Source organism: Monomorium pharaonis, chromosome 2 (genome assembly GCF_013373865.1).
Source record: "Monomorium pharaonis isolate MP-MQ-018 chromosome 2, ASM1337386v2, whole genome shotgun sequence".
NCBI lineage: Eukaryota > Metazoa > Arthropoda > Insecta > Hymenoptera > Formicidae > Monomorium > Monomorium pharaonis.
The window spans coordinates 13,045,107-13,072,971 of NC_050468.1; the positions used below are offsets into that span (position 1 = coordinate 13,045,107).

Below are 27,865 nucleotides of genomic sequence, written 5' to 3' on the forward strand. Positions count from 1 at the left end.
TTTTTAAATTATCGCATTTCATTGTCACAAGCAAAATTAATTTTATTAAACATGAATATACATCTCGCGGAGATGTAAACTCATTTGCTATTTATTTTTTCAACCGTCGTTATAGTTGAGGATTACATACATTTCTACAAATGTATCAACATTTCAATTTTATTAATTAAACTACATAAATGTAAATATAAAAGTTATGTTTATAATATTTTGTTTTCATTAAACAATATATTTACTATTTGTTCAACGTTATAGTTAAGGATCATACATATTTCTACAAATTTGTTAAATATTTATATTTTATTGCAATTTTAAACTGTTGTTTTGTAAATAAATATAATATAAATTTTTTTAGTTACAGAGAATACAACTAAACTCTGCAGCACAATAAAACTTTATATAATCATCTTAAATATTTAATATGTTTATATAAAAAAGCAGATTTTTGTTTCTTACATTTCTATTATCCTATTTCTTATTAAAATAATTTTTAAGTATATGATTTAAGTAGAATATTGCTACTGTATTTTTTATATTACCTTTCAAATATTTTTAATATTATATTACATATTTTTATTTTATTATATATTTTTTATGTAACCTTTTAAATGTGCAATATTAACTGATCTGTAATGTTTTCATTATTTTTTAATTATTTAAAAAATCGTAATATATCCTTAATACGATTACATTTTAATCTCGTTTTTTATGCTTGCAGCGACAGATATTGATGTGTGCGTTGAATTTCGCAAAGATGTGTCTAATCGCCGACGAAAACCAGCGATACGCCGCGTCTGCGCGACGTTTGCATCCCTTCCTAAGCAGAGGGAGAATACAGCCCTCTATATATTTCACGGGAGCACGAGACTCGGAGCACTCCACGCGTTTTTCACGACGTGTTCGTCACAAACCTGCGGAAACCGCAGCCGATCGGTTTCTCTCTTAAGAACGAGTCCTCAGCATCCGTTGGTATCAAGCATTATTTAAACGTCGTGGCGTAATGGCACTTTCCGGTTCATCGATCGTGATCGTTTTCATTGGCGTGGCCGCTTATGCGGCGGCTGGACCTGTTCAGGTAAAACATATTTTTTATTTACATGTCACAGTCATAACTTTAGTTATATTTCTTTTATAAAAACTTTCACAAAAACACTTCGTTTTATTGTAAAATTTTGATTTGTTGTAAAATTATGTTAAAAATTGTAAAGATACAAATTTATTTATAATTAATTTTATATATAAAAAAAAGATTTTTGCCTTTTAATTGTATTTTATTAATTAATTCCTTTGCTAAGTATTTAAATGGGATTTACTTCAAACCTCACAAACATGTATATTGATGCGTTCAAATTCTTAATTTAAAATATAGTTGTACTTTTATTTATGAAAGTTTCTTATACATATATGTAATTTTTTAAATTCTATTACACCAAGAGAAAAAAAATAGTTACGTTGGTATAATCATAATATTACTATAACTTATAGTCATTTTTGGACCCAGTCATGTTTTTATAGTTATTCAAAAATATAAATTAAAATAATATAGACTATTTAAACTCTATTAAAGTTTTCATAATAATAATAACTGATCTATGCAACTTGTGATATGGTTGCCACAATCAAAATAGAGATTTTTTAAGAATAAGTTGTAAAATAATCATTATAAGTATTTACTATGCACATATGATTATTATTATTATATTATTATTATAATATTATATTATATTATACTATAAAAATTATATTCCTGACTATAAATATTTTATTATGCAATTATAGTCGCAAATATCACATATTTTTTAATCAACGTATATGAGTATACATAATAGTAAAATTTTATTATTGCATATTACCATTATTAATATATTATTGAATTTTTTACCTGCTACTACTTCGGATTCTTATTCCTACATTAAACGTTTAATAAGTAAAAATTGTCGCAACTGGAAATTTTAAATGTAATCGGTATTTTAGAGAATAAAGTGTTATTTAATCATGTAAAAATGTAGATTATGTAAAAATATAAAAAATATTTCTTTCCAATTTTATATATGAATTTCGTATCAAACACTGGTCACATTTTGGGCGTACATATAGATGAAGTTTTGAATCCCAATACCTTTTTATTTTGTGCCACAAAATTTGATGCATATGCGTAGGAATTGAACGTCAAAATATGAGATTTTTGCTTTTCTCGCAAACAACGATGCGTAGCGGTGCAATATTGCGAAAAGCTAAATGCACAGAGATTGAACAACCTTCACGTAAATGATATTATACTATACGAGCAATTCGTGCAAACATCGCATAAAAAAGCTTTTTGCGTCATTTTGTCAAATGTAAAATTAATAGCTTGAGGCACGGTCAAAGGAAGTCATTCATAATAAATAAACATATGCAATTTTTGCTGCGTTATATAAATAAAATTTTTTATTGTGTCACGCGTTAAATGTGAATTGTTGAGCTTGGTAATTAAATTGTATATTACGCTTGTATGCTTTAATTTCCAACATACGTATGCAACAGGCTCGTGTTTACTCTACCGATCATTATAATTCCAAATAACGAGGCGCCACGGTCGATAGACTGTTTATTTGTCAATTTCGACAATTCTGCGTTATATGCAAAGATTGAATTTCACTCGACTCTACATACACCATTGATACGTAATTAATTTCGTTGTAACATGTCCGTCACACTAAAACAAATGTAATTGAGTGACAAAGTGCACAAGACTACACTCTGCTTTTAGTATAATTAACTCAATTGCCAAATTTATTATTTATGAACATCATATCATTGTCTTTTAAAATTACAAGCTATGCAATTTGTTTCTAAAAATTCAATATAAATCAATTTATTAATAGGCAACACAGATGCACATGCTATTTTTTAATCCTAACTCTAAAATTAGAAGCACTTCATAATATATAAAAAACCTACAATATAAAACTTTATAAATAATACGTTAATATTACATTAACTGTTAAAGTGCACGACGACATTTTGACACAAAGTTGCGTACACGACGCAACCAAGCTCCGAACAATCAATCGACATTGCGTAATAGAAGTAACAATAAATTTGACTATTGATTTAATACACAGTTTTTTTTTATTTAGGAAAACAGATAACACTCGTTATTTTCTGATCTTAACTCTAAAAAAACATTTCGTAACACAAAAAGTGATACGCTGAAAAAATGTGTAATATTTGCAATTATATAATTGCATAATAAAATAATTACAGTTACAAACATTTTTATAGTAATTGTTACTATATATTGGTAATAATAACTAGATACTTGTAATGATGCTTATATTTGATTATTTTATGATACAACTTATTATATTAAAATCTCCAATTATAGCAATTATATCATAAATTGCATAGATTAAATATTGTGTTAATGAGAACTTTAATATAAGGTACCTGTACCCAATATGACCATGTACCCAATTTGGCATATTGGGTAAAGGTACCTTAGTTAAAAACAGACTACAAATTTTATTTTTAAATAACTATAAAAATATGATTAGATCCAAAAATAATTTTAAATTATAGTGATATATGTATGTACGACGAGATTTACTTGCGATACGAAGTAGCGCACGCTAGGTGACTGATTTAGGACAACCAAAATCGACATCGCGTAATAAAGGCAATAATAAATTCAATTATTAATTTAAAACAAAATTTTTTAAAGAAAGAATATTATATAAAAATGTAGATCGTGCAAGAATGATATTTATTTCCAATTTCACACGAAATTTAGTATAAATATTATAAATCATATTATTAAATCATTATTCTCGACTTATTAAACGTTATAAATTTAAACTCTAGTAAATTGATTGAACATGACCATATAAAATTAAGATAACTTACAAAATTTATAATCGCTGTTTTTTTTTTTCTAGAAATGTGGTACAGTTTAGTTAAATTCATTTAAGCATTACAGCAGCAAAAAAGAGAATCCAAAAATGACGCCGAATTGACATCTAAAAAATTAATTCTCAGTGTTCATTGACATATATAAAAAAAGAAAATATTTATTATGTCGGGAAGTGTTGGAAAATTTGCTAAACAATATAATATTGTATAAAATATCTAATGCATTACGTATACGCACTGTTTTAGTTTTAGTTTTAATTTTAGTTCTTTTATTTTTGTATAATTAAAGACTTGTGTACATTCTAACATATATTTTCGCTCATTTTTAAATTTATTTTACATACAAACTTTTTGGTTTAGTTGTCTATGTTTGGTATTTTTCCAGGGAGCAAAAAAAATAGTACTTTTTTAACCTATAATATTTAAAAATTTATAATTATTTTGTAATTTTCTCATTCCGTAATGGTGTTAGCAATTTAATTATTAGAACATATAGATATTTATCATAATAATCAGTATGGAGAGAACGTCTTTTTTTAGAGACGTTATATTTTGTATAAAATTATACGAAAATTTTCTATGAATAAGTATAAAATTCTAAAAGTAGAAATTTATAAAAATTTTTTATTTTTTCGTTGATATTTATGTCTTTGTAAAAGTATAACAGTAAGTATCACAAATTACAACATTTTAGAAAAAATCACAAAATTGATAAAAATAATATTTCATAAAAATTTAACTTAAAAAATTTGAAAAGCAACAAGATCTTAAGTAATTATAAAATATCTATTTATTTAGAATATTACAATTATTTATATATAAAAATTTATTAGAATTTATGTCTTAAAATTATAGAACTTTAAATCTAAACTTGTTTTTTCCATAAAATATTACAACTTTTTACGTAGCAACAAAAACCAATTTGTTTTTACAACTATTGTATATTATGGCTAATTAAAATTTGTATTTAATGTTGTAAGTTGTCTACACAAGTTTTTCAAAATTTATCAATTATTGATAACTTCTTAATTCATAAAAACCAAAACTTATGTTTATGTTTTTGTAAAATGTGTGATTTGAATTATATTTATGAAAATGTATAGTTTAATTTTTAGACTTCAAACCAAATGTTAAAAGAATTATAAAAATTTATAAAAACATTTCAATTGTGGCATTTCCTTGTAGTATACTGTATGTAATCAGACATGAAAATGTTTAGACTATGTATAGAAAAGAAGATAGTATATGATGCTTTCTATCATTTACGTTTTATGTAATAAATTTGTTAATAATTACTATTTTAAATTAGTGTTTTAAATTAAAAACTTAACGATTACATTTATCAAAAAGTTTTTTAATATTTTAAATGCAAAGTTATGACATACTTATTATACTAAATAACATTTATAAAAATGTAGTAATAGTGCATAATAAATTAAAAGAGAACAGAGGCTCACGTGAATAAATAAAAATAAGAACAAAAATTAAGAATTAAAAATTTTACTTTTATTCTAAAAATACAATGTTTTGTTATCAAATCTTTATTCATTCAAAATAAAGAGAAAATATTACAAAATACCTGCAAAAAGTATGTACGTATACATAAATCTTTAGCATATAGATTACAATGCTGAGTATCCATATAATAGATGTAATGTAAATTATAGATTAATAGTAAAATTATAGATTAATAGTAAAATTATAGATTAATAGTAAAATTACAACTTATCGAATAACTATTTTGATAAAAACTTCAAAAAAAGATCATATTAGCCAAATCATTGACACATTAGTATGCGCTAAGTTATTATTTAACTTTACATAATTTAAAATGTACAAACAAATAAAAAATTACCTAACAAAAAGACACTCATACATTTGTGTGCTAATACGCTTAAGTTTAGAAAGAATACGAATGTGTGTGTGTGTGTGTGTGTGTGTGTGTGTGTGTGTGTGTGTGTCTGTAATTAAATATTAAATATTAAAGTATATTATAATAAAGTGTTGAAATGTTTAAAAATAAAAATATCATATAACAATTATTGGCTGTTGTATATTGACACCACTACATAACAACAGGCTACTAATAGAAATGGTATCAGTACACAGAGAGAATTTTCTCTTAAAATTTATCCTCAAAATCTAGTAATTGTGGGATAATGTGTGACCTCGAGAAATTTTAATATACTTTTTAATAAAATTTACTAAAAGTATAGTAAATTTTACTAAAAAGTATAGTAAAATTCCTCGAGGTCACACATTATCCCACAATTACTAGATTTTGAGGGTAAATTTTAAGAGAAAATTCTCTCTGTATAGTCGTAATACCTACGTGACCTATAATATCATTTTCTTCTCTAATAATTGTCTAATTCTCTAATAATTGGCAATAGTTTTGTTCAAGAATTTAAGCAGACCAATTCATAGCAATATAAAATTACAAGTTTTGAGAAAAATTAATAGAAGTGTTTTAATAGTTTTTACAATGAGTAAATATGACTTTTTAAAATGCTTTTTTTAATATTTATTCTTCATGAATTATAAATTTTACAGTTTTATTATAAAAAATAATATTAATTATTTATTTAAAAAAACAAGGAAAAAAATTTATTTTACATTTATACAACATTAATTTAATATTTGCTCTAAAGTCTAGATTAATTATTTATTTGAGAAATAATGCTTTGAAGAAATAGATAGATATTTTTTAATGTATTCAATATTAATTTAATATTAATTTTAATTTAAATTAAAATAATAATTTAAAACAAGTATTTATTTTTTACATTTATTCAATATATTAATGTAACGTTATATTAATTATTTATTTGGAACAATTTAAAATAACTTAATAAAAAATTTTTTTATGATTAATTTAATTATTGTATCAGAAAATAATAACAATATATTAGGACTCCTGAAAATTTTAATTAGTTGTAAAAAGTTTAATGGGCAATTAAGAGTAGACATTGCAATAAGTGCGCAAGATTTCTTTTAAATAATGTAATACTTTAATACTTAAATATGTATTATTTCCAGACATTTGATTCAATTTTGTGCCATCTTTACAGTGTTCCATCCTCCTCATACTGTCAAAATGATACAAACCATTTCATGTGTCTCATAATAAACTTTCAAGGAATATCCAATTTCAGACTAACTGGAACAGTCTCTTGTGTCCTGAATTCATATGAATGAATAATATATATCCTTAATATTTTAACTCATCTTCAAATGTAAAAAAATATAAAAAAAGTCAAATATAAAAACTTCAAAAAAATTTAAGCCATATTCAAAATAAAGATTGTGATGCGTTATTACGTTAGTCTATCTTCATTGTTCGTTATACATAAAACAAAGATAGAATGACGCAATGTCGCGCTAACATCGTTATAAGTGTATTCTGAATACAGGCTTATATTTCTTTTTTACTTCTAATTAAAATTTAATTAAATAAGAAATATTAAATTAAAAGTTGAAAAAAATGACTGTTATTTTTCTCTGACACAATATAACGTTTACAAATTAAAATTATTGATTATTGATTACTGTGCAGTTATAATAATATCAATTAGCCTCAGTATTTGCAAACTCATGAGGTATTAATACTTATTTATAATATAACTTATAAGTATTGGTACTAATTTCACTTACACTATAAAAAGAGATCGGTATTAGCAACTGAAATTGAGTTAAATGAACGCAATTTTAAAGTTGTATATGGTGTATTAGCTATTTTAATTTGTGCAACATAATTTTTAGGTTTTTGTAACATCTTATTTATGTCAAATAAATTGAAAATACAGTTATATTAAACAAAAATTTAATTGAATTGATAGATTACTATTTCAGAAATAAAATTACTCCTATTATGCAGTTATATCAATCTTCACGGTAATTGAAACATCTAATGTCCATATAACTACAATTTAGTTGTTTTAACCTTTATTTTTGATTAAATTTTTCAGTTGGTACTCTTATGCTTTGTTGAATAGACTAAATTTTTTTCTAATTTTATTCGATTGTAATTGAACGTAATCAAATTTACTCAACCCGAAGGCTTGGTTCGTTCTACCTGATCTTTTTTTTTCGGTAGTTGAAAACTAATATTTTTAATAAATTACTAGTTTCAACAATAACAATTACGAATAGTAAAGCATTGGAAATTATGTTTATTTTAGATTCTTTTTTGAATATTCAATAGATATTAAAAGTTGTGAAAAAATCACATTTATAAAATGTACATCAGATTTTAATTGATTACTTAAAGGTCGATGTCTAAACTCGACATCTGGTGGATGTCTAATGGACGTTCATGTGCTATTTGAATTGAAATCTGCTAAAATAAAGAGCCGGCATAGAACACTTTTTTTTTGCAGGTAACTTCTTTATAGAGAAGAGTGACAAAAGGAACGTTTTACAATGCCTACGGTGTAATTACAGCCTTCACTTTGAAAATCTGTTCGAGAGCAATCTCGTTTTATATTAATCCTCCCTTAAGTCTTCAAGGACTTTCGTTAGTTGTTTGTCGTGCGTTTTACTTGATAATCCATCGTGAGAAGGGAGCACGATGTACCTCGTTGCATTCGCAACTTGTTGCATCAAATCGCGCGCAACGTTTCTCTGAAGGTGCGCGTCATGCAATGCCAAATAGTATATTTTTGCTTGCCAGTCTCGTGCCTCGACCTTTTTGCTCTTGTCGAGACATTATCTTGACACAAGGCTGCTCAATGACTCTAGCTAGCTTTCCGCTGGATAAGCCGTGATCATATTACGAGATATATCGAAACAGACATCATTTTACCATGTCATTTTATGCAGATTAAAGTGAAGATCGACTTTAGAAGTGCTTTCCGAAATTACCGGACGGAGATTGTAAAATATGATTGTCTTGTATTTTAATATTTCTGACATGCCGTAAAACAAATTGAATAGAATTAATATAGAAAGAATACGCAAATGTAATGTATTTAGCTATTTTATTGAATTTCTCGATAAAAGAAAAAAAATTTTATACGAAAAAGACAAAGTAAAAAAAAATTAAATAGCGTATTGAAATAACGTATTTAGTTACATTAGCAGGGTAAACCACTAAAGATTCTACAAGCTATTATTTTTAAAATTAACCAAAATATGAGTGTTTTGTTTTCTATTAATCGTTTAGTATTGAGGATAACATTATTTGATGAAGTTAATTTTTGTCTAGATAGAATAGCTTTGAAAACTATCTTTGTATTTTTTAAATAAGATTATATAATTTTTTATAGAATACGATTTCTCTAACACTCCATATAAAAAAATATATAAAAGTCAATAATTATGAAACAGTTATACTTTATGTTGGCATATTTTGTAATAAAATATAAAATATCTTGTAAACTATTAACTTCATGATAATAATATCTTATAACTTTCGTGCACAAAATTATGAGATAAATTAATAAAGGAAACGTGTAAAAATTAATACGTTGCTTTTAAACAAAATTACATCCATGATATCTTTAATGATTTATCCTGCTCTGTATATTATTATCGTATTGTTATCCTATTAATATCTCTGTATATTATATATTATACTATTATTATTCCTATATATTATTATCCTAAAACTTCAAATAAAATATCAGTAATAAAATTTACTTTACAGTCCGTGTCTTCTTCTTCTTGAGAGAAAGTAGCTTTTAACTTTAACTTTATCTGTCACTTCATTTAGAATTTTGTCGTAGTAAGAATCATCTTCATTTCTACGACATTCATCTTAAGGAGATGTGAAGGAGAGCGTAAGATACAACCAGTTGACTTTTGGAGGGAATAACGTATTTCTCATAGAACGCTTTCCTCTTCATATTTCATGTCTGATGATACTATCAGCTGTCTGTAATGAAAAACTTGAAGCAGGTACGTAGGGCATACACGCGAGATTGTAATTTGCAAGGACATTCGCGAGTAGTTGGCTTTCAGATGACGGGGAGATGTTCGCGCATGGCTCGGCGATAACCGAATTTGTTAAAGCTCGGACGATATACGTGCGGTTGCGCGTATTTTCCTTCACGAAAAGTTTTCCCATGCATACTAATGATATCTATAATGCAACTGTGTGATACATATCAGGGATAGCAATCAGAATTATGTTGTAAAAAATCGTAATTGCAACGAGGATATTATTATTTTCCTAATTTCCAAGGTAATTTTCATCTAACAATCTCGTGGCAATGCGCTATTGAACATATCGAAATGTTAATGTTTTTTTTATTTAATCTGATATGTTGAATGAAAAAAAGAAGTGAATTGAATGATAAAATATTGAGCACAAACATATTCGCACAATTGCACGCGCTCAAATACAATTTTGTATTAATTTTCTTTCATTAATTTTAACCCATACAGCACAACATCTTTCAGAAAGGTTTCTAAAAGATATCTGACAGAAGATATCTTTCCGATATCTTACAGAAAGCTTTCTGAAAGATGTGTGCTGTGTGGGAAATAAATGTGCATTGTTTCTAGAATGTAATTTCGTAAAATTTTTGTACCTGTACTTTATTATACATAACATAAAATTTTTTAATCCATATTTGGATAACATTTATTTTTTCTTTGGAAAACTCAAATTAACTTTCTAAATTAAAAAGATATAAGTTTAAAATATTACAACAAATGTTATTTGCTTTTTAACGTATTATTATATACTATCTAATCTATTAGTATTGCCGTTTCATAGTCCAATTATATAAAATACAAGTAATTGTATTAATCTATTGTTTTGGAATTATCACAAGCCATGTATATACCCAAGAACAATAAGTTACAGAAACGTCAAAATACGTCAAAATAACATAAAAATAAATCGTGCATGATTGAAAGAAGATTTCTAATTATTTTAGTATCTTTTTGGCGTCATTTTAATATCATGAAAATTTTATTAAATATGTGTATGCATGTGTGTTTTCACATTTATTATATACTTAATAATATTAAAAAATTTTCTGTATTACAACCATTCTGTATTCTATCAAATCATCAGAATTTTAGAAACATTTCTGTTGTAACATTTTACAAATTTTTTCAGAATATAAAATGTGAAAGATTAATTCTTTTGAAAACTTTCTGTACTCGATATATATATGGGTTTATATTAATGTGAGCTAAAATTTCTTACTTAATGGTTTTTATTATATCCCTTTTTGGATTAGTTGATTGTTTTGGGGTATATTAAAAAAAATTAAATTTGTTTTTTAACTTAATATTTCTTCGTGCAAATATATATATATATATATATATATATTTATATAAAACAAATATTTTTAAATATATATAGCATTTTTTCTTACATATCTTTTACCAGCAGATTTTATTTCTTGCAACTTTCAACCACGTAAAAAGAATTATGTAAAACGGATACTTCGCAAGACTATAGTGTATACGTATATATTAGATACATATATAAATAATAGTATCATATTTCATATAATTGCAATCTTTACTCTTAATGAAGTACATTTTAATGTTCTTATAATTCTAATTTTCAATCTTCTTAATCTCATGTTTAAAAATTTTTCAACTAAAGTTTTAGCATTATTTCTGAAAAAAAAAAACTTTCTTGATTGATTGTCAATCATTTATTTAAAATAAATCGAAACTTCATTAACTTTGTCAACTTAACTGTTACCCGTAATACTCGCTGGTAATAACTGCTGTAATAACAGCTCACGTTGTTACAATAAGTAACGGTGCGTGATGAGATTTCATCAGTACGATCGAAGCTGCACCGTCGACGTCGGCGACGTTTGGTTTTAAGAGCGAAATTAAATCTGTAAAATTTTCCATTCTCCAGCGTTTTGCAATGTACACAAAATTTCATTTCTCTTCTTTTTGCTTACCATTCCCGGTACGTTATAGAAAATTGCAACTGCTCCGGAAAATCTTGAAGCGAAAAGTTTTTTTCGTAAAATTCAATTAAATTGCTAAAATGTCATCAGTTTATTGACGAAGAAAAAGAAAGAAAGAAAAAAGATGGATAGATAAAGAATCAGAGAGAAAGAGAAAGAGAATATTAATCGTTTATATAACGCTTTTGATTTTGTCGAATATTCACCAATAATATTCACCAGTGGACGATAAGTACTTAGACGAGAATAAAAGAATGCTTTTCGATTGAGGGGAAAAAGGCGATTCGTTGAGTAAAAATGCAAGATCTCCGATACAACGTTGGCCTTAACCTTCATAATTAGTCGTGTGAGTCAAGTAAATGATGTAATGACGAGCTGTAGCTACAGTAATATATCGACCTTTAGTTTGCAGATGGTGCATTCAGAATCGATTTTGACGGGTTACTTCGCCTTACAAGTCTAATAAAGGACGCTTAAGTTCTACACAGACGACGATATTAATATTAAACAAAACAATTATAAGCAGAAATGTTATGACTTTCATTAAAAGTCTTTCAACGTTTTCATGAAACTTAACTGAATGACAATTTAATTGACAAATTAATTTTTCACAATTTTAAAGATAAAAGTTTCCAATAAATCTCAAATTACACATTAAGTATCTAATATTAAAGCAATACAAATTTTGATTTTTTAAAATATTGTATACAAAGAATAGTATATTTGCAAGAGAAAATGTAAAAAAAACATTATGCTTGTATTACAATAGCGAAATAATATATTAAGTCAAAAAATGCGTTGAATATGCATAACCATTATAATACACTTTTTAATTGACTGAAACTGCAGAATATAACTGTAAGATAATATATAATTTATAATATGCAATTGATGCGTAAAGAAATAGATAGATGTAAGGGCAAACACTGTACGACGAATGAGTTTTAATTAGTATAATGCTCGCAACCTCGTGGCAAGTGTGCGATAAGCTATCTGCAATAAGAACGACAAACACGTGCCGTCGTCACGTCGAGCACTTAACATATGGTTCTTACACGCGATCTTAAGGTTTGCATTATGCGTACTCGAGAAAGTTGATTTTTATATTTATTATATTTTTCTTACTACATGGATTACACTGCAATGCTCATTCAATCGTGCAAAGGATCGATCATGTAACTTTATAAAACTTTTTATTTTTCGCTGTATTTATTCCGCAAAAACTTTTACTATTCACGCGATACTAATAATTTTCTTTAATTTTCATTTACTAATCATATTTAGTGATTTGTATTTTTCCTGTACGAAGTTACATGTGATGAATAATAAAATTGCGTACATAATAAAGAAAAGTTAATATGTGAAGAAGTTAAGTGAAAAATGAAAAGTTCCACGAAGTTACATGATTGATCTCCTAATGTCAAATAGACAGAGCTGAAATAAATAATTAAATTTCCGATGAGAATAAATAGTTTATTGTGATAGATTTGAGTCTGTACGTCAAACTTGTGTTAAAGATACAACGCGAACTCATAATCTGACGTTCAAATAGAACATATAAAACAAAACCACGTAATGCATTCTGCAATTTTAATTAAAAAACATAAATAGATAAACATCTCTTTGTGATGTAGCATGTACGTATTTCAAAGAATTCTCTATGCAACAATTTTATTTAAATTATTTATAATAACAAGGAGAGAAACAAATAGAAGTTTTAAATTTTGTGATAATTTTATTAGTATCCTTTTAGATAATTAAGAATATGAAGAACTAATTATCACCATAGAAATTATTATCAAAAATCTAATTATAAAGAAAAATATAGAGGAATGTAAGATATGTAAATATAAGTTTATGTAACTTATGTAATTATGTAATTTATATAATTATTAAATATTTTAATATTAAAATATTATATATTACTATTAAATATAATAAATTGATTTTTATTTTAATTACATTTTACATTTTTTAATTTTTACTTTTAATAAAAATCGAAAATATTTTTTGATACAAAACTCATATGACATTTCTACCTAATTTTAATAAAAAATATTAATAATAAAGTTAAAGTCATGTAGAAACTTTATTGCCATGTTTTTTAATATAATGAAGCATAGATAACGCAACGTGTAATAATTAACGAACAATGTAGTTATTGGTATAACACAAACAAGATGCCTGTAATAAATATATATAAAAAGCCTGTGGCTACAATTAAAAAGTTTCTTTCTTTATACGGTTACAGGCTGGACCGAACACACTGCAACAGAATGAATATGGAGGATTGGCAGATCTCTTGGCAAGATACTGGGAGGATCGAAGTAAGTTTAAAAAAAGGACAACTTTATACTTATTATGGAAAAGGAGAAAATGTCCAAAGAGAGATAACTAATATATAGTATACTACAAATATTAACTTTTATCAAATAAATGTTAATTATAAAATTACACACACAAAATCTTCATAAATTATTACAAGTAGATTTTAAATTATACAAGATTTATAACAGAATATATATTATGTAATTTATGTATATTATGTAAAGTGTAAAGATACATGTGTGTATTATATACAATGTAAGATGCAATTCATTAATACATTTATAATTTATAACTAAATTATTTTTATTTTAAAATTTTTTAATTCTTCTCTTTTGTATGTTTTTATTTCTTTTAATATAGACAATAGAGACAGATTATATATTTATAAGTATAACCGATGATAAAATTTGAAATAAGAGCACATGAAAATATCAATAAACACATTTGCATTTTTGTTGCATTGTTGAATAATATTTATACTATAGTAAATTGAATACTATACTATTTATACTATACTAAATTGGAATCAATTTAATATGAATAATTAATAAATACTTAAATAAATTGTGTTTAATTTGTTACGTTACGTAAATGAAAAAAAACGCGCACACAAGTCATTCTATTCTATAAATTAATTTGCTGCTAATTTTTTTGCAATTATACGCGATTAATGCATGGGACAATTCTCCACTTTAACTTTTATCTTAAACACATACTGGCGCATCATCTAATTATAGTGGACTATGTATTGTCGCGGAAGAGAAAACGATGTGAGATCGATACCGCGCACCGAGGCTACTATACATAAACCATATTCCTTTGCCCTTTGATGTCATCGAAATTGCATGTCAAGTAGTTGGTCTAATACGAATACACACAATATTTACCACACGTTTCAATTAATTATTTATAGGAGTGTCAACTAATTGTTTTAATCAAAATCCTTTAAAATAAAAAAATTAAAATTAATAAAATTTATAAAATAAATACGTTTTTGCAGAATGGAAACATATTAAAAAATAAAACTTGTTAAAAACAAAGAAAAGTTTTGCCATTCTTGAATGTTAAATTTTATATCTATAAATATAAAATATAATCATAATTTTTTTTATATATGAATATAAAATATAATCTTTATTTTTTGTCATTGCGTATTTTTAAATCTGATACGTACAATATTTTCCAAGAAAATAAAAAATAATAATTTCCTTGACCTGTGCGTATTTAAAAAAGTTTAAAAAATATGAAAACACACTAGCAAATTAAAGGAAAAAAATATAGATATGTAAAAAATAAAATCTAAAATATTTCTCTAGAATTTTTAAAATGGAATAGAATTACAATTCTTTAATTTAGAAATTAGAATTTTTTCTACAAATTGTTGTTTATGAATAATATGTTTTTTTAAATAAATAACATAAAAATTAAATATTATTTTAGAGTTGTTAGAACATTCAATCATAGAATAAACCATCTTACAAAATTAAGCAAATAGTGACGTTGAATATTTCATTATAGTTGTAATATCAGTAATAATCAAAGCATAACATCAATAAAACGTAAAAATAACATCGAAATATCACTGATGACATTTCAATTCATCTGACGTTATTTTTGAATAAATATTATAACAAGCTATGTGATGTTATGCAAATTACATCACTACACATGACTTATCTGAAATGATATATAAACGTAATAATAGAACAAAATTAAGATGACATTAAAACCAGTAAAAAAAGACTTAAATTGTAAATTATAAAAAAAAACTTTTGAAATCATTAATACATCAGGTTTATTAGATAATTAAAATTAAATTGAAAAATGATGCGTGTATAAAATAGATCAGAATACACACACGTACACAAGAAATATTGTCCTGATAGATAAAAGTATATAAAAGTTTACGATGCTTATTATGGTGTATCTTTCTAAATGCATTTTATAGCTCGATTAGAGTGTATTACGATCAGCGATTCAAAGACTATAAACACACTTCTACAAAACGCCCACACTTATTTAGAAACCGTAACAGTTAATTTAGCCATTGTCAATAATTTGATTAGCTCTTAACTTTAATCAACTTGAAAAGTGTATAAACATGAATTACTGACGTGAATATTATATATATATATATATATATATATATATATATATATATATATATACACATATATATAATAAAGTAATCATGTCTAACGTTTACATTTTTGAACACTGGCAAACAAATGGAAATTTTTAAATAAAAAAAGCAATTTAAATAAGAGCTTAAATAAGAATTTTCTGAAAAGATTATTACTTCAAAGATTAGAAATTGTGTGTATTATATATGATTGTTGATTGATATATGGATTACTTGTCGATGGAAATCAATTTTTCAGAATTACCATGTTGCAATATTTCACGTAGCATTATAATATAATATATTTTTTTACTTGACTGAAGGCACGTGTATGTAGATATAAATAATAAATTAAACTCAACAATAGAGTTGTACATTTTCTATCGAACAATATCCAATTTATTTGTTATGTAATCAATCACAGTAAAATAATATTATTCGCCGTTAGCGTATTCGAAAATAGAATTAGCGGACACAAATTCCTTCAATTTTTAAATTTTCTATTTTTAATTATAAAAAATACATCTTTACTTTTAATTCCAATTAAAATTAGACAATTAACAAATTATTAAGCAATACAATAGCAGAAAATCATATGACTGACATGGTCTTATATTAATTCACGTTTCTGTAATTCCTGAAAATATCTAATAGACGTTTTTTAGATGTCTGTTAGATATCTTTTAGGAACTAATTAAAACATCACTAAAAAACATCTTAAAGATGTCTTTAAAATATCTTATGTCCCGATTTTAAACATTGTGCTGTCTGGGTATAAACTGTGTGTTTAAATTCTTGTCGGGCTTAAAACACTGCGAATCCCGTGAAACTAAAATGCGTAACTTCACAAATTAAATTAACGAGTTTAATTATATTAATACTTTGAAGGTCTGAAGCGTTTATAAGATCGCTTTCTCAAAAAACTTGTAAAGAATTTATTATAAAAAGTTTATTATAATAATTTATTATAATACTTTATCCAAAATTCAAACCTGCCCTCTAAATTACAATCAGTAAAAAATCATTGAAATCAATGAAAATGCACTGATGTTCAGTGATACACTTATACTTCGTCAATCAATAAAATAAATACATTGTTTTTTCAGTGATTATATATACTAATACTGAAATGAAAATTACTAAAAGACAATAAATACTCACTAATAATTACAGCTATAAATATACCATTGCAAATCAGTGATAATAAACTGATTGTAATTTAAAAAGTGGAGTTTCTTTATACATTTCGTACGGATGTTTAACAATTTCACTATCGAGGCATATACAATAACAATATGAAAAGTATACATTTTTAATATAACTACATTTAGTAAAAAAAAGAAACAATAAGAAAATAAAAAAATTTTTCAAAGTCAACAAAGCTAAAAGAGCTAAAAAGTTAAAATGTTAAAAGCTAAAAATAAAATATGACGTCTGTATTTTTAGAAATTTTCAATGCCAATTGAGTGACATGATTAATTTTCCAGTCACTAATAAGAGAGGGAAAATTTGCAAAATAAATAAATAAAATGTTCACTTTTCAGAATTGCATTGAGCGAAGTAGTTGACGTAACTCAATGAAATAAAAAGCATGTATTCAAAGTCTTCTCTTCAAAATGCATTTTGACGGAATTCAATACAGTAATTTTTCATTAAATTGTGTCAATCTAAAGAAAAGTTGTTTTTGTTTTTATGCAAAATAATGATGAATTGTCAATTGCAATGCCATCGTTATCAGTTCAAACCACTACATACTGCAACAATGCCTAACAGTGGAATCTTTATCTCTTCTACGGTACACACATGTGTGCACGCATGCACATACTTACACATACACATAGATACGATTTTACATTCAATGCAATACGTCTTGAACAGAATTGCAGTTTAAACATATAACGGTAGCATACTCTCTAAATTGCAATCAGTGTGTTTTCACTGATTTGAAGTGGTATACTTATAACTGTGATAATTAGTGAGTATTCACTGATTTTACTTTAGAATTAGTGTATAATTGAAAAATCAGTGTATTTATTTCACTGATAGGTAAGTTATATAAGTATATTCAAGTTATAAGTATATTTACACTGATTTCAGTAATTTTTCACTGATAGTAATTTAGAGAGTATGGATAATTCATCATTATTTTGTATTAAAAAACAACTTTCCTTAGATTGACATAATTAAATAAAAAAATTATGGTATCGAGTTCCGCCAAAAAAAATCATTTAAAGATAAGACTTTAAACTTTCACGTGCTTTTTATCCCATTGAGCTATATCAACTGCTTCGCTTCGTGTAATTCTGAAAAGTGAACGTTCTACTTATCAATTTTGCAGGTTTTTATTCTTTTACTGGTCATTAGAAAATTAATTATGCCACTCAACTCTCATTAAAAGTTTCTCAAAGTATAGACTTGAAGATTTATTTTAGTTCTTTAAACACATCTGTATCATAATTATTTACTGCGTTACAAAAATTAAACTTTGGTTAATATTTTTTTATTTTCTTATTGTACTGTTTTTTTTTTTAACTGAGTACTATATTTTATAGATATTTTTTCAAGAAAAAAAATAAAAGATATAATTTATAAAACTTAATATTGTTTTCATTTACGATGGATAATTTATCATTATTTTGTATAAAAAAACAACTTTTTCTTAGATTGGTATAATTAAATAAAAAAATTATAGTATCAAGTTTTGCCAAAAAAAATTTATTTAAAGAGAAAATTTTGAACTTTTAAAAAGAGAAACACGGAAAAATTCTAAGCATTAAAATATTGAAAAAATCAATATTATATATTGTTAACGCTAAAAATTGCTATTTATGTAACAACTACAAACAAAGAATTGATGAAAACCTTGCCTGAAAAAGTCCTGGATATGACCAAATCGCTATTCCAAACTTAATAATTCGTATCATTTATTCACATTGTTATTTCGCCCTTTCGACTCCTATCTTTCTTATACTGTATACATACGTTCATCATTCATTGTGTATTTCCATATTAAATCATGCGATTAATTATTCACTTGGAGCACGTGTGCGTCCAACGGTTCCAGAATAATCATCTCGTGTCAAACAAAAAGTTCGCCTAACGGCCAAGCTTAAACAATACACCTGGGAAATTAGCTGGTTCGTCTTTGTAATTTTCGTGAAAGAAATTTTATGTGTGAGTGTGGAAAATTCTCCTGAAAAATTGCCACACGCAAATGTTGTGCACGGATTGTTCATAAAATCACGCGGTTGCTGTCAACGGAGGTAAGCGTGATAACATGGTGTAAAGATTCGCATGTTACTTGTTCATCGTTGTATAGTTTTATTGTACCTGTGGATACAAATCCTCCTGTGACTTTTATCCAAACCTCCACTGCATGATAAAATTCACCTCACGCAATTCCTTGACGACTTTGATAGCACGCATAAATTTTATATGCATGTTTATATGCATCGTATTAACTTATGCACATAATAAGAAACTGACACAAAAAAAGAAATTTTTGTTTTGAATATCTTTACTTACAAAATATTAAGTATTAAATTAAAGTTAAATATTAAAAGAGATTATATAGTATTAAATTAAACAAACTAATTTGCTTACAAATAACTAATTAAACAGATTAATTTGCTCACATAAAGAAATTTTGTATAGTTTTATTAAGAAGAATATATTCTCATTACTTTTTTAATAAAGAAAAAGGTGGTATTATGGTCTTTATAGATATTATAGCCACTCGTGGTATCTCCGTTATTAAGTAAGAAATTTTAATAATTATTTATGGAATCATTTAGTAGTCTCTAATAATAGGCTACATAACAACCAACATTACAAAGCATTTTTATTTTTAAGCATTTTGAAAACTTTTCAATGTATACTTTAGCATTAAATTACATATATTTCTTTATTTTTTTAACGTATAACCACATAAATATATGTACACTTAAATATTCTTTTTGTTATTTAATATTTTATTTGACTGTATACATTCCAATTTATGTAAAGTTACACAAAATGGAATTTTGTTAATGTAATCCCTTAAGCGTACTAAGCATACTAATATCTCAACAAGTCTAATATAGCCCTTTCTTTGAGATTTTCACATTAAAATTGTTATTTATAATAAATTTATTGTAATTTTACTGCAAATTTATATAGTTTATATTACATATATTATAAATTTTAAGTATTGCAGTTTATATAAAAGATTAGGCGTAATTTACAATATCTTTTTATTTTGAATAAATTTTTTAATTTATAATTTTTCAATAAATTTTAATAAATTATATTTTTTAAATAAAACCGTTTTTTAAACTCGTTTCTAAAAATACAAATTATTAACAATATTATTGTACAAAATATAAATAGGTATTGTATTACCATCTGCTCCTCTATATATTTTTTAATAATAATTAAAAATGTCTTGTGAGATGATTACATATACATATATTAGGTATGTGACACGATTTTGCATGCGTTTATTGTATTTATAAACACTATTTTTATTTTTTCGTTACATCAACAATATTTACATAATAAAATTCTATAAAATTCTATTTTTCTCTTAATAAAAAAAACAGCAATTAAAATTAAATGAAAAGACTATTTTGGTAATATTAAATAAAGGAAGTTTACTAATACACTCACATTTTGTTTTTGGCTATTTATTTCTTAAACAATACCTAAAAATAAAACTTTAAAAATATAAATATAAACTAATGTCTTTTATTCAATAATATAACAGTTTTTATAGTACTATTTATATTTTATAATAATTAACATTTTTGCAACATAATTAAAAATAAGACATTTAGTTCTAAAACTAATATAATAGGTTACATATTTCTTTTCTTTTCATTTAATATGAATCATTTGTACAAAAATATTTATAAATTAATATACGAGAATTCCTAGAAGCCTTTTGCGTCAATGTAAAATATTTCTTTTATCGATTATACAAATACTTTATGCTATTCTACAAGACGTAACATGTAAGGCAAATATACATAAAGATTAGATTAAATTAGATTTGGATTTATATTTTATGTAGAAAAAAATCATGAATGTAAGAATTATAGATTTTTATTTATTTAATTATCTAAATATATTCTATTAGTATTAATACAGTGTAACTATATTTATGTACCAAGACATAAAGAGCTCCCACTTTAGCTGGCTTATTCTAGTATTGGTAATCTTTTTCTATTTATAAGTATTATAATTTACAATGCATGGCATGAGTAATCACATGAATCACAAATTGACATTGCAAATAAACGTAATATGAAAATTAGAACCACTGAAGCATGTATCGCGATTTCAATGAATTTAGATTTTGGCGCTAAATTGATTCCTCCATATTTATTATACTCTGCATGTTTATTAATTTATTCAGTCTAATGCAAATTCAATATGAATATTTCGATTACTATAACAATATGTAATAAATATTCACCAAAATGAAATTTTAACCCTTGAAAGAAAGCTATGATAATTTCTTTCTTTTATTGTAGGAACAATCCAGGACGCAAATCGAAACTTGGATCAAATTGGTAGCGGACATCTTGTCAGGAATACGGACAAGCAATTCAAAGGTTTATTAAACGAAGAAGAGAGTGGCCTAACTCAATATTTAAATTCTGCCGGTGACAAGCAAATATTCGATACAATTCATCAAGAGGGACTTGCTAATCAATTTCGTAATGAAAATCTCATTAATTCTTCGATCAACTCCCTAGCGTTCGCAGATACAATAAGTCATCCATACAGTTCCGGTCAAGCAAATAATCAGTTATTTATGGATCAACTTGTCAAACGTGATGTTCCAAACGCGCGAGAGGCTATTAAACGAATCGTTAAAAATTTAGATCAGATCGGTGGTGGCCATCTCGTGAGAACCTTAGATCAAACCAATGACGGGTATTTGATCAGAAATCTAGATCAAATCGGCGGTGGACATTTGGTTAGAAATCTAGATCATATCGGCGGTGGGCATCTAGTCAGAAATCTGGATCAGATTGGCGGTGGGCATCTGGTCAGAAATCTGGATCAGATTGGCGGTGGGCATCTGGTCAGAAATCTAGATCATATTGGCGGTGGGCATCTGGTGAGGAATCTAGATCAGATTGGCGGTGGACATTTATTGAGAAATTTAGATCAGATTGGCGGCGGAAATTTGATTAGAAGCCTCATTTATCCGAATACAGAGACGAAACATCGTGTTGATCAATCGGAAAGCACCTCTGATAAGCTACACTTCACGCGAAATTTGGACCAGATTGGAGGAGGGAATCTCTTGAGAAATTTAGAAATTGGAGGTGGAAATCTTGTGCGAAATTTGGATCAGATCGGTGGTGGAAATCTTGTGAGAAGCTTGAAATAACTTTGCCAGAAATCTAGTCAGTGTCTAATTATGGTGGATTAGTACTGGATAAGGAAACAAATGTAGAACATCTTAGAAGTGATTGTATATGAAGAAAGACTTCTATATTATTCTAAATAATATATTTTAATTTTGCAGTAAATGTAGTTCTTTCTGAATTGTAATTACCTGATATGTACTATGTAAGGAATTAGAATTAAACATTATTATATTTAATAAACATGCAAATAATAATTTTGATTTAATTAAAATTAGATCCATCGCATTTAAATGGAGGAATTTAGCTGAAAAAGACAATATAGAAAATATATAAATAATGACAGCATATATATATATATATATATATATATATATATGTACATTAAATTGAACAAATATGTTTTATGTTATTATTTAAATTAAAATGAAAAAAAGTTCAAATAATTTTAAACATATGTCTTTTAAAAATTGTTTAAATATATTATTCTTAAAATATAAAAATGTTTTCCACTATAAAAGAATCTTCTTAATTCCCAAAATACTCATTCGTAATACGCTTAATTTAACTAACTAGCATTGACTTATTACAATAATTGTCAAATACTTAATTATCTTATAAGAAAGCGACAACTTAAACATTGTGATTCTATTGCTTTTTTTGCCGTTTTCATTATATTAAATGAAAAGATAATAAAATTTTCTTTAATGCATTTATTCTTTCTAAACGAATTTATTCTCCAATTATCTTGAAATTTTCATAATATTGTCTCCAGTCTCCTATTAAAATTAATGTAAACATAGTACATACAGCTTTCTGAAATTTTCAAGGTATGGGCAACCACAAGATAAACGGTGTTGGCGGAGGCCATCTGTTGCGACAAGAACGTCGAGGGTTGGATTCGTTATCTGGAGCCACCTTTGGTGAAAGCAAGAGGTTTATACCTTTCAGGTAATCTCCCTCACTAAATTGTTATCGATATGTTCGATAATAAAATAACCTCTGATAATAAAATATTAAAGCCAACTTAAAAGCTCTCATATTCCATTAAATAAACTTTTTATCGGAATATTTTCCATTAAACATTGCATATACTATACAGAGTTGGAAATGTACTATATAAAAATGTGTTATCATTACTATTACTCAAAAGTAATAATTTGTTACTTTTGCCACAAGACGTGTGTGTGTGTGTGTGTGTGTGTGTGTGTGTGTGTGTGTGTGTGTGTGTGTGTGTGTGTGTGTGTGTGTGTACATATGCACATATATACATAGTATTAATATTTAATTTGATTCTATTTAATTTAATAGAACCACATATATTTATAATGACGTGTATATATTACATCTCTTAAATTTATATTGTTATTTCTGTGTCCTTTCAACCTCATTTTATATATATGTAAGTCAAGTATCTCGTTCGCTACATTTTACTTCCAGCTCTGCATATACACAAATATTTAATTTACCTTCAAAGTAATTTAATTTTTCTTGACTGATATAACGAGATCTCTTCAAACCTGCTTTAAAATTACTTTTCGTGTCTGAATGAAAAACATGTAGCTAGAATTTATTTAATGTAAACGATATTTTGGTTTAATTTTATCTTCAAAACAATTATAACGCAATTTCTCCACACGTTTGAATAATATTATTCTCTCTAAGAAAAAGAAAAAAATTGTCAATTATACAATATATACAACTTGTTGCGTATTTTATTTCTTCTCTCGCAATCTCGTCACTTTTATACATATTCTTTTACCTGTTCCAACGAAAATCGCCATATGTCGTTTACTAAACAATCACACACAAAGAGATTGATTTTTTTACCAAATTTGATATATTCGCTCTTTTTATTGTGTTTTCATTGTTAACTTGGTCATAAACACGACTTCGATCGTCGTCTATTCACTTAACTTTTCACAAATGTCAGTTTTTCCAATTTATTTTACTTTGAAGCTATTTTATTTTGTAATCTAATAAAACATTTACAAACAAAAATTTTTTAATATATTTTAAAGAAAACGTTTTCTTTAAAATAATTTTTAAAAAATTGGTACGCTGATTTCTTGCAATAGTATCAAACTTTTTATGTAAAACACATCTCTCATAGAATATTGTTTAACTTTAAAATTAAAGAGTTTACGGAAAAAGAAGAAAAAGATGAAAATGTTTGTTATAATACTTGATTTACATAAACTTTCAAATTTTTAAAGATTTTTTAAATATATGCAAGCTTGAGTAAGTTTTTTATATATGTAAGCTAAGTACTTGACTTTTCATAAAATGTAGGAAAATCTCAAGCGTTTACAAACTTATGAACGATATATATTTCTTTACCTTCCCTCCTCAAACCGAATTTGTTCAATGTAACTGTGATTTATTGTATTAATAAAACTATTTATAAGTAACATTTTAAAAAATGAATTTTGTAAAACATAATATTGAAAGAATGCGATGAGGAACACGACAGAATAAAGTGTCTCCGATATTTGTACGATTGTTATTTCACACCGTGATTCAATAAAACATTTTCTGTATGTTTATTGTATCTTTTCGTTTCAACGCCACTTTTTATAAGCGCTAAATGTCAGATATCGTTACGGATATTCAATTACGGCTATTCAAGCTCGCTGAACGAAAAAAAAGGATATCTATAAATCGCTTCTGACTAGTTTGGCTATAAGCATTCACAGTTTCTTCATTGCGTCTGACTAATTTCACTGATAACTCCTTCTTTTTGACAGTTTAGTCTAAAATTACTTATATATTGTATTTATGTAGTATTTTTTTTATTACAATTTTTATTAATATAATGCAGTCATATACACATAAAAATAATCAGTTTTAAGTTTTAAAAAGTTTGTAAAAACTATGAACTAAAACTGATATTTTTCTATATAATTGAAAAAGTAAATTTAAAACACACACATACACAAATGTTATTTATTATTTCATATAACATTTTATTTTTAAATAAAATATACAAGAGTAAACGAGATTCTTTTACAGATCGTATCTATTATTACAGACGACCCAACATGATGAACGTACGGCCTATCAATTTCGATGAGAGCGACCAATCGGGATTTGATCGTTTCTCAAAAAGGAACATCGACGAAATTGATACTGCATTCGACAGTTTCTTCAAACGGAACTTTGATGAGATTGATCGAGCTAGTTGGGATGGATTCGTCAAGAGGTTCAATAATTATCTGACAGACAGGCAGCGACGTTAATTGCACAGAATAGAAGGAGTGAGAATAGCGAGATAAAGGGCATGAAAAGGGCGAAGGGCAAAGAGAAGCGCAGCGAGAAACATCGCAAAATACACGAATTGCATACATTTGTTCTATTTACGAAAAAAAACTTTAATCTACGTAAAAATATTTCAAAAAATATTTGACACAAATTATAATTATCTTTCTGCCATTACTGTTCCCTGACTCCAAATTAAAAACCAAACTTATTACGTCAAATTTTTATTACATCGCGCAATCGTTATATTATTTTTTAAGCAAAATTGTAAATCATTTTTTGACTAAATTATTTAACATCTTTACTTTTTTCGATACACAGAAAACTTTTAAATATATCTCTTTCAAATTCTAAGGAATAAACTAAGAAAGAAAGTAATTGTAATTAAAAATAATTGTTTCACTCGTAACATTATATAAGTATTTAATATAAAAAAACTGCAGAATTTTTGTTTGGAAATGGAAAGAAACTATCTCGCGTATTAATTACATTTAAGGTAGATTTTTTTAATAAAAATTTTTAGCTATAACATTTCTTTTAATATTTAATGGCAAAAATTAAACATTTGCATTTCTATAAAAAAAAAAATTTGGTACAATAATATAATTTGTGGCAGGCAAAATTTGTTAGTTCATCCTGGTATAAATTAAACAAAATTTAGGAATACACAAAAATTACTTCTGCTTGATTGAGCCATTAAAATTATTTAATTTGATTAAAAGATTCTCTGGATAAAGATATCTAGAATAATAAAAAACAAATTAATTATTATTTACTTTAAAGTACAGTTCTTAAATAAAGTAAATTTAATTTTTAAAGAAGCTCTTACTCTCGCTATGTCTTCAACGATTTTTCAAAACACGCTGTATCATAAAAATAATTAACTACATCTAAATATGAACGGCGTATATACATTTGTTAATGTGTAATTGTATATATTAACTCAGCTCAGTGTGTGAATCTCAGAATTATGGTGCAAAATTGAATATTCAATACAACTAAATCTTAGGAAGGAAGTGACAAGTACAAACATTATGGTGTGTCGTTCCTCTTTAATTAAATGATAGAGTTTCTATTGAGCAAAATACTCAAATATATCTTTATGTCCAAAGCAAAATCTGGCAAAGATATTTCTCTTCTCTTTGTAACTCATAAATGATTTAAAATTTTCGTCTCATTGACGAAATTTGGTCGATCAGAAATCCAATAAATTGTATCACGGTTTGTTCTCTCTACTCGTGTGTGCTATCATTATACAAAAGTGTACTGTCTAAATAAAAGGAACAATAATAAATCGCTGGCTAATGCAGAAATGACATGAAATGGTTGCAAATGTCACGCAAGTATAAAAATGTTAAAAAATCCTATTTCTTTAAATGACATTATTTGAAATAAGGAAATTAAAGCCTTTTCTTAGAAACACGCCTGTGAAAAGAAATTTTTATATAGATTTAATATAGATTTAATATAAATTTTATTAAATAAGATACTAATAAGATTTTAATAAAAACTTTATAAAAATTTATAAGAGTTTAATAAGAATTTTATATAGTTTAATATACATATTTATTTTGTTTAATTCTTATAAAGACATTTAATAAGACTATGTAATACTTAATATAGATCTGTACATAATCAAAATTAAATATTTATAAAGTTTTAATTAAAAACCAAGTTCTTATTAAAATCTTATTAGTATCTTATTTAATTTTAATAAAATTTATATTAATCTATATTAAATTTATATAAAAATTTTTTTTACAGACGGTAATGTTTTATTCTATAAATATTACATGTATTTGTAATATTATATATTTTAATAAATTATTTTCTAAAAATATGATATTTGCGGCCTTTTTTGTCATCTTTAATTATTTTCATTCCTTTGTATTATTCCAATATCTCTGTGTGTGTGTGTGTGTGTGTGTGTGTATAAAATTCCTATATACACACACAGCTGCAAAATTTGAAATTTTTTAATACAATGTAGTACTTTTTTTACGACACACACACAC

The 27,865-nt window shown here is 25.6% G+C and overlaps 1 protein-coding gene and 1 long non-coding RNA gene across 2 annotated transcripts; both read left to right on the plus strand.

Annotated features, from left to right (window-relative positions):
* The first annotated feature begins 842 nt into the window (after positions 1-842).
* Positions 843-27,150, plus strand: LOC105836186. The gene is made up of 5 exons (XM_012680043.3): positions 843-1,075; positions 14,035-14,110; positions 21,747-22,613; positions 23,423-23,543; positions 25,624-27,150. The coding sequence occupies exons 1-5, from the start codon at positions 1,001-1,003 to the stop codon at positions 25,829-25,831; spliced, it is 1,347 nt and encodes a 448-aa protein (XP_012535497.3). The 5' UTR covers positions 843-1,000; the 3' UTR covers positions 25,832-27,150.
* On the plus strand, positions 9,530-13,227 carry LOC118644373. Its single transcript, XR_004962190.1, has 2 exons — positions 9,530-9,792; positions 9,856-13,227. It is a non-coding gene; the product is annotated as an uncharacterized LOC118644373 (long non-coding RNA).
* Positions 27,151-27,865: the final 715 nt, after the last annotated feature.

Coding starts and splice junctions, on each gene's coding strand:
- LOC105836186 (XM_012680043.3), top strand. CDS start 1,001: ATGGCACTTTCCGGTTCATCGATCGTGATCGTTTTCATTGGCGTGGCC. Junction 14,111..21,746: donor AAGATACTGGGAGGATCGAA/GTAAGTTTAAAA, acceptor CTTTTATTGTAG/GAACAATCCAGGACGCAAAT. Junction 22,614..23,422: donor TCTTGTGAGAAGCTTGAAAT/AACTTTGCCAGA, acceptor GAAATTTTCAAG/GTATGGGCAACCACAAGATA.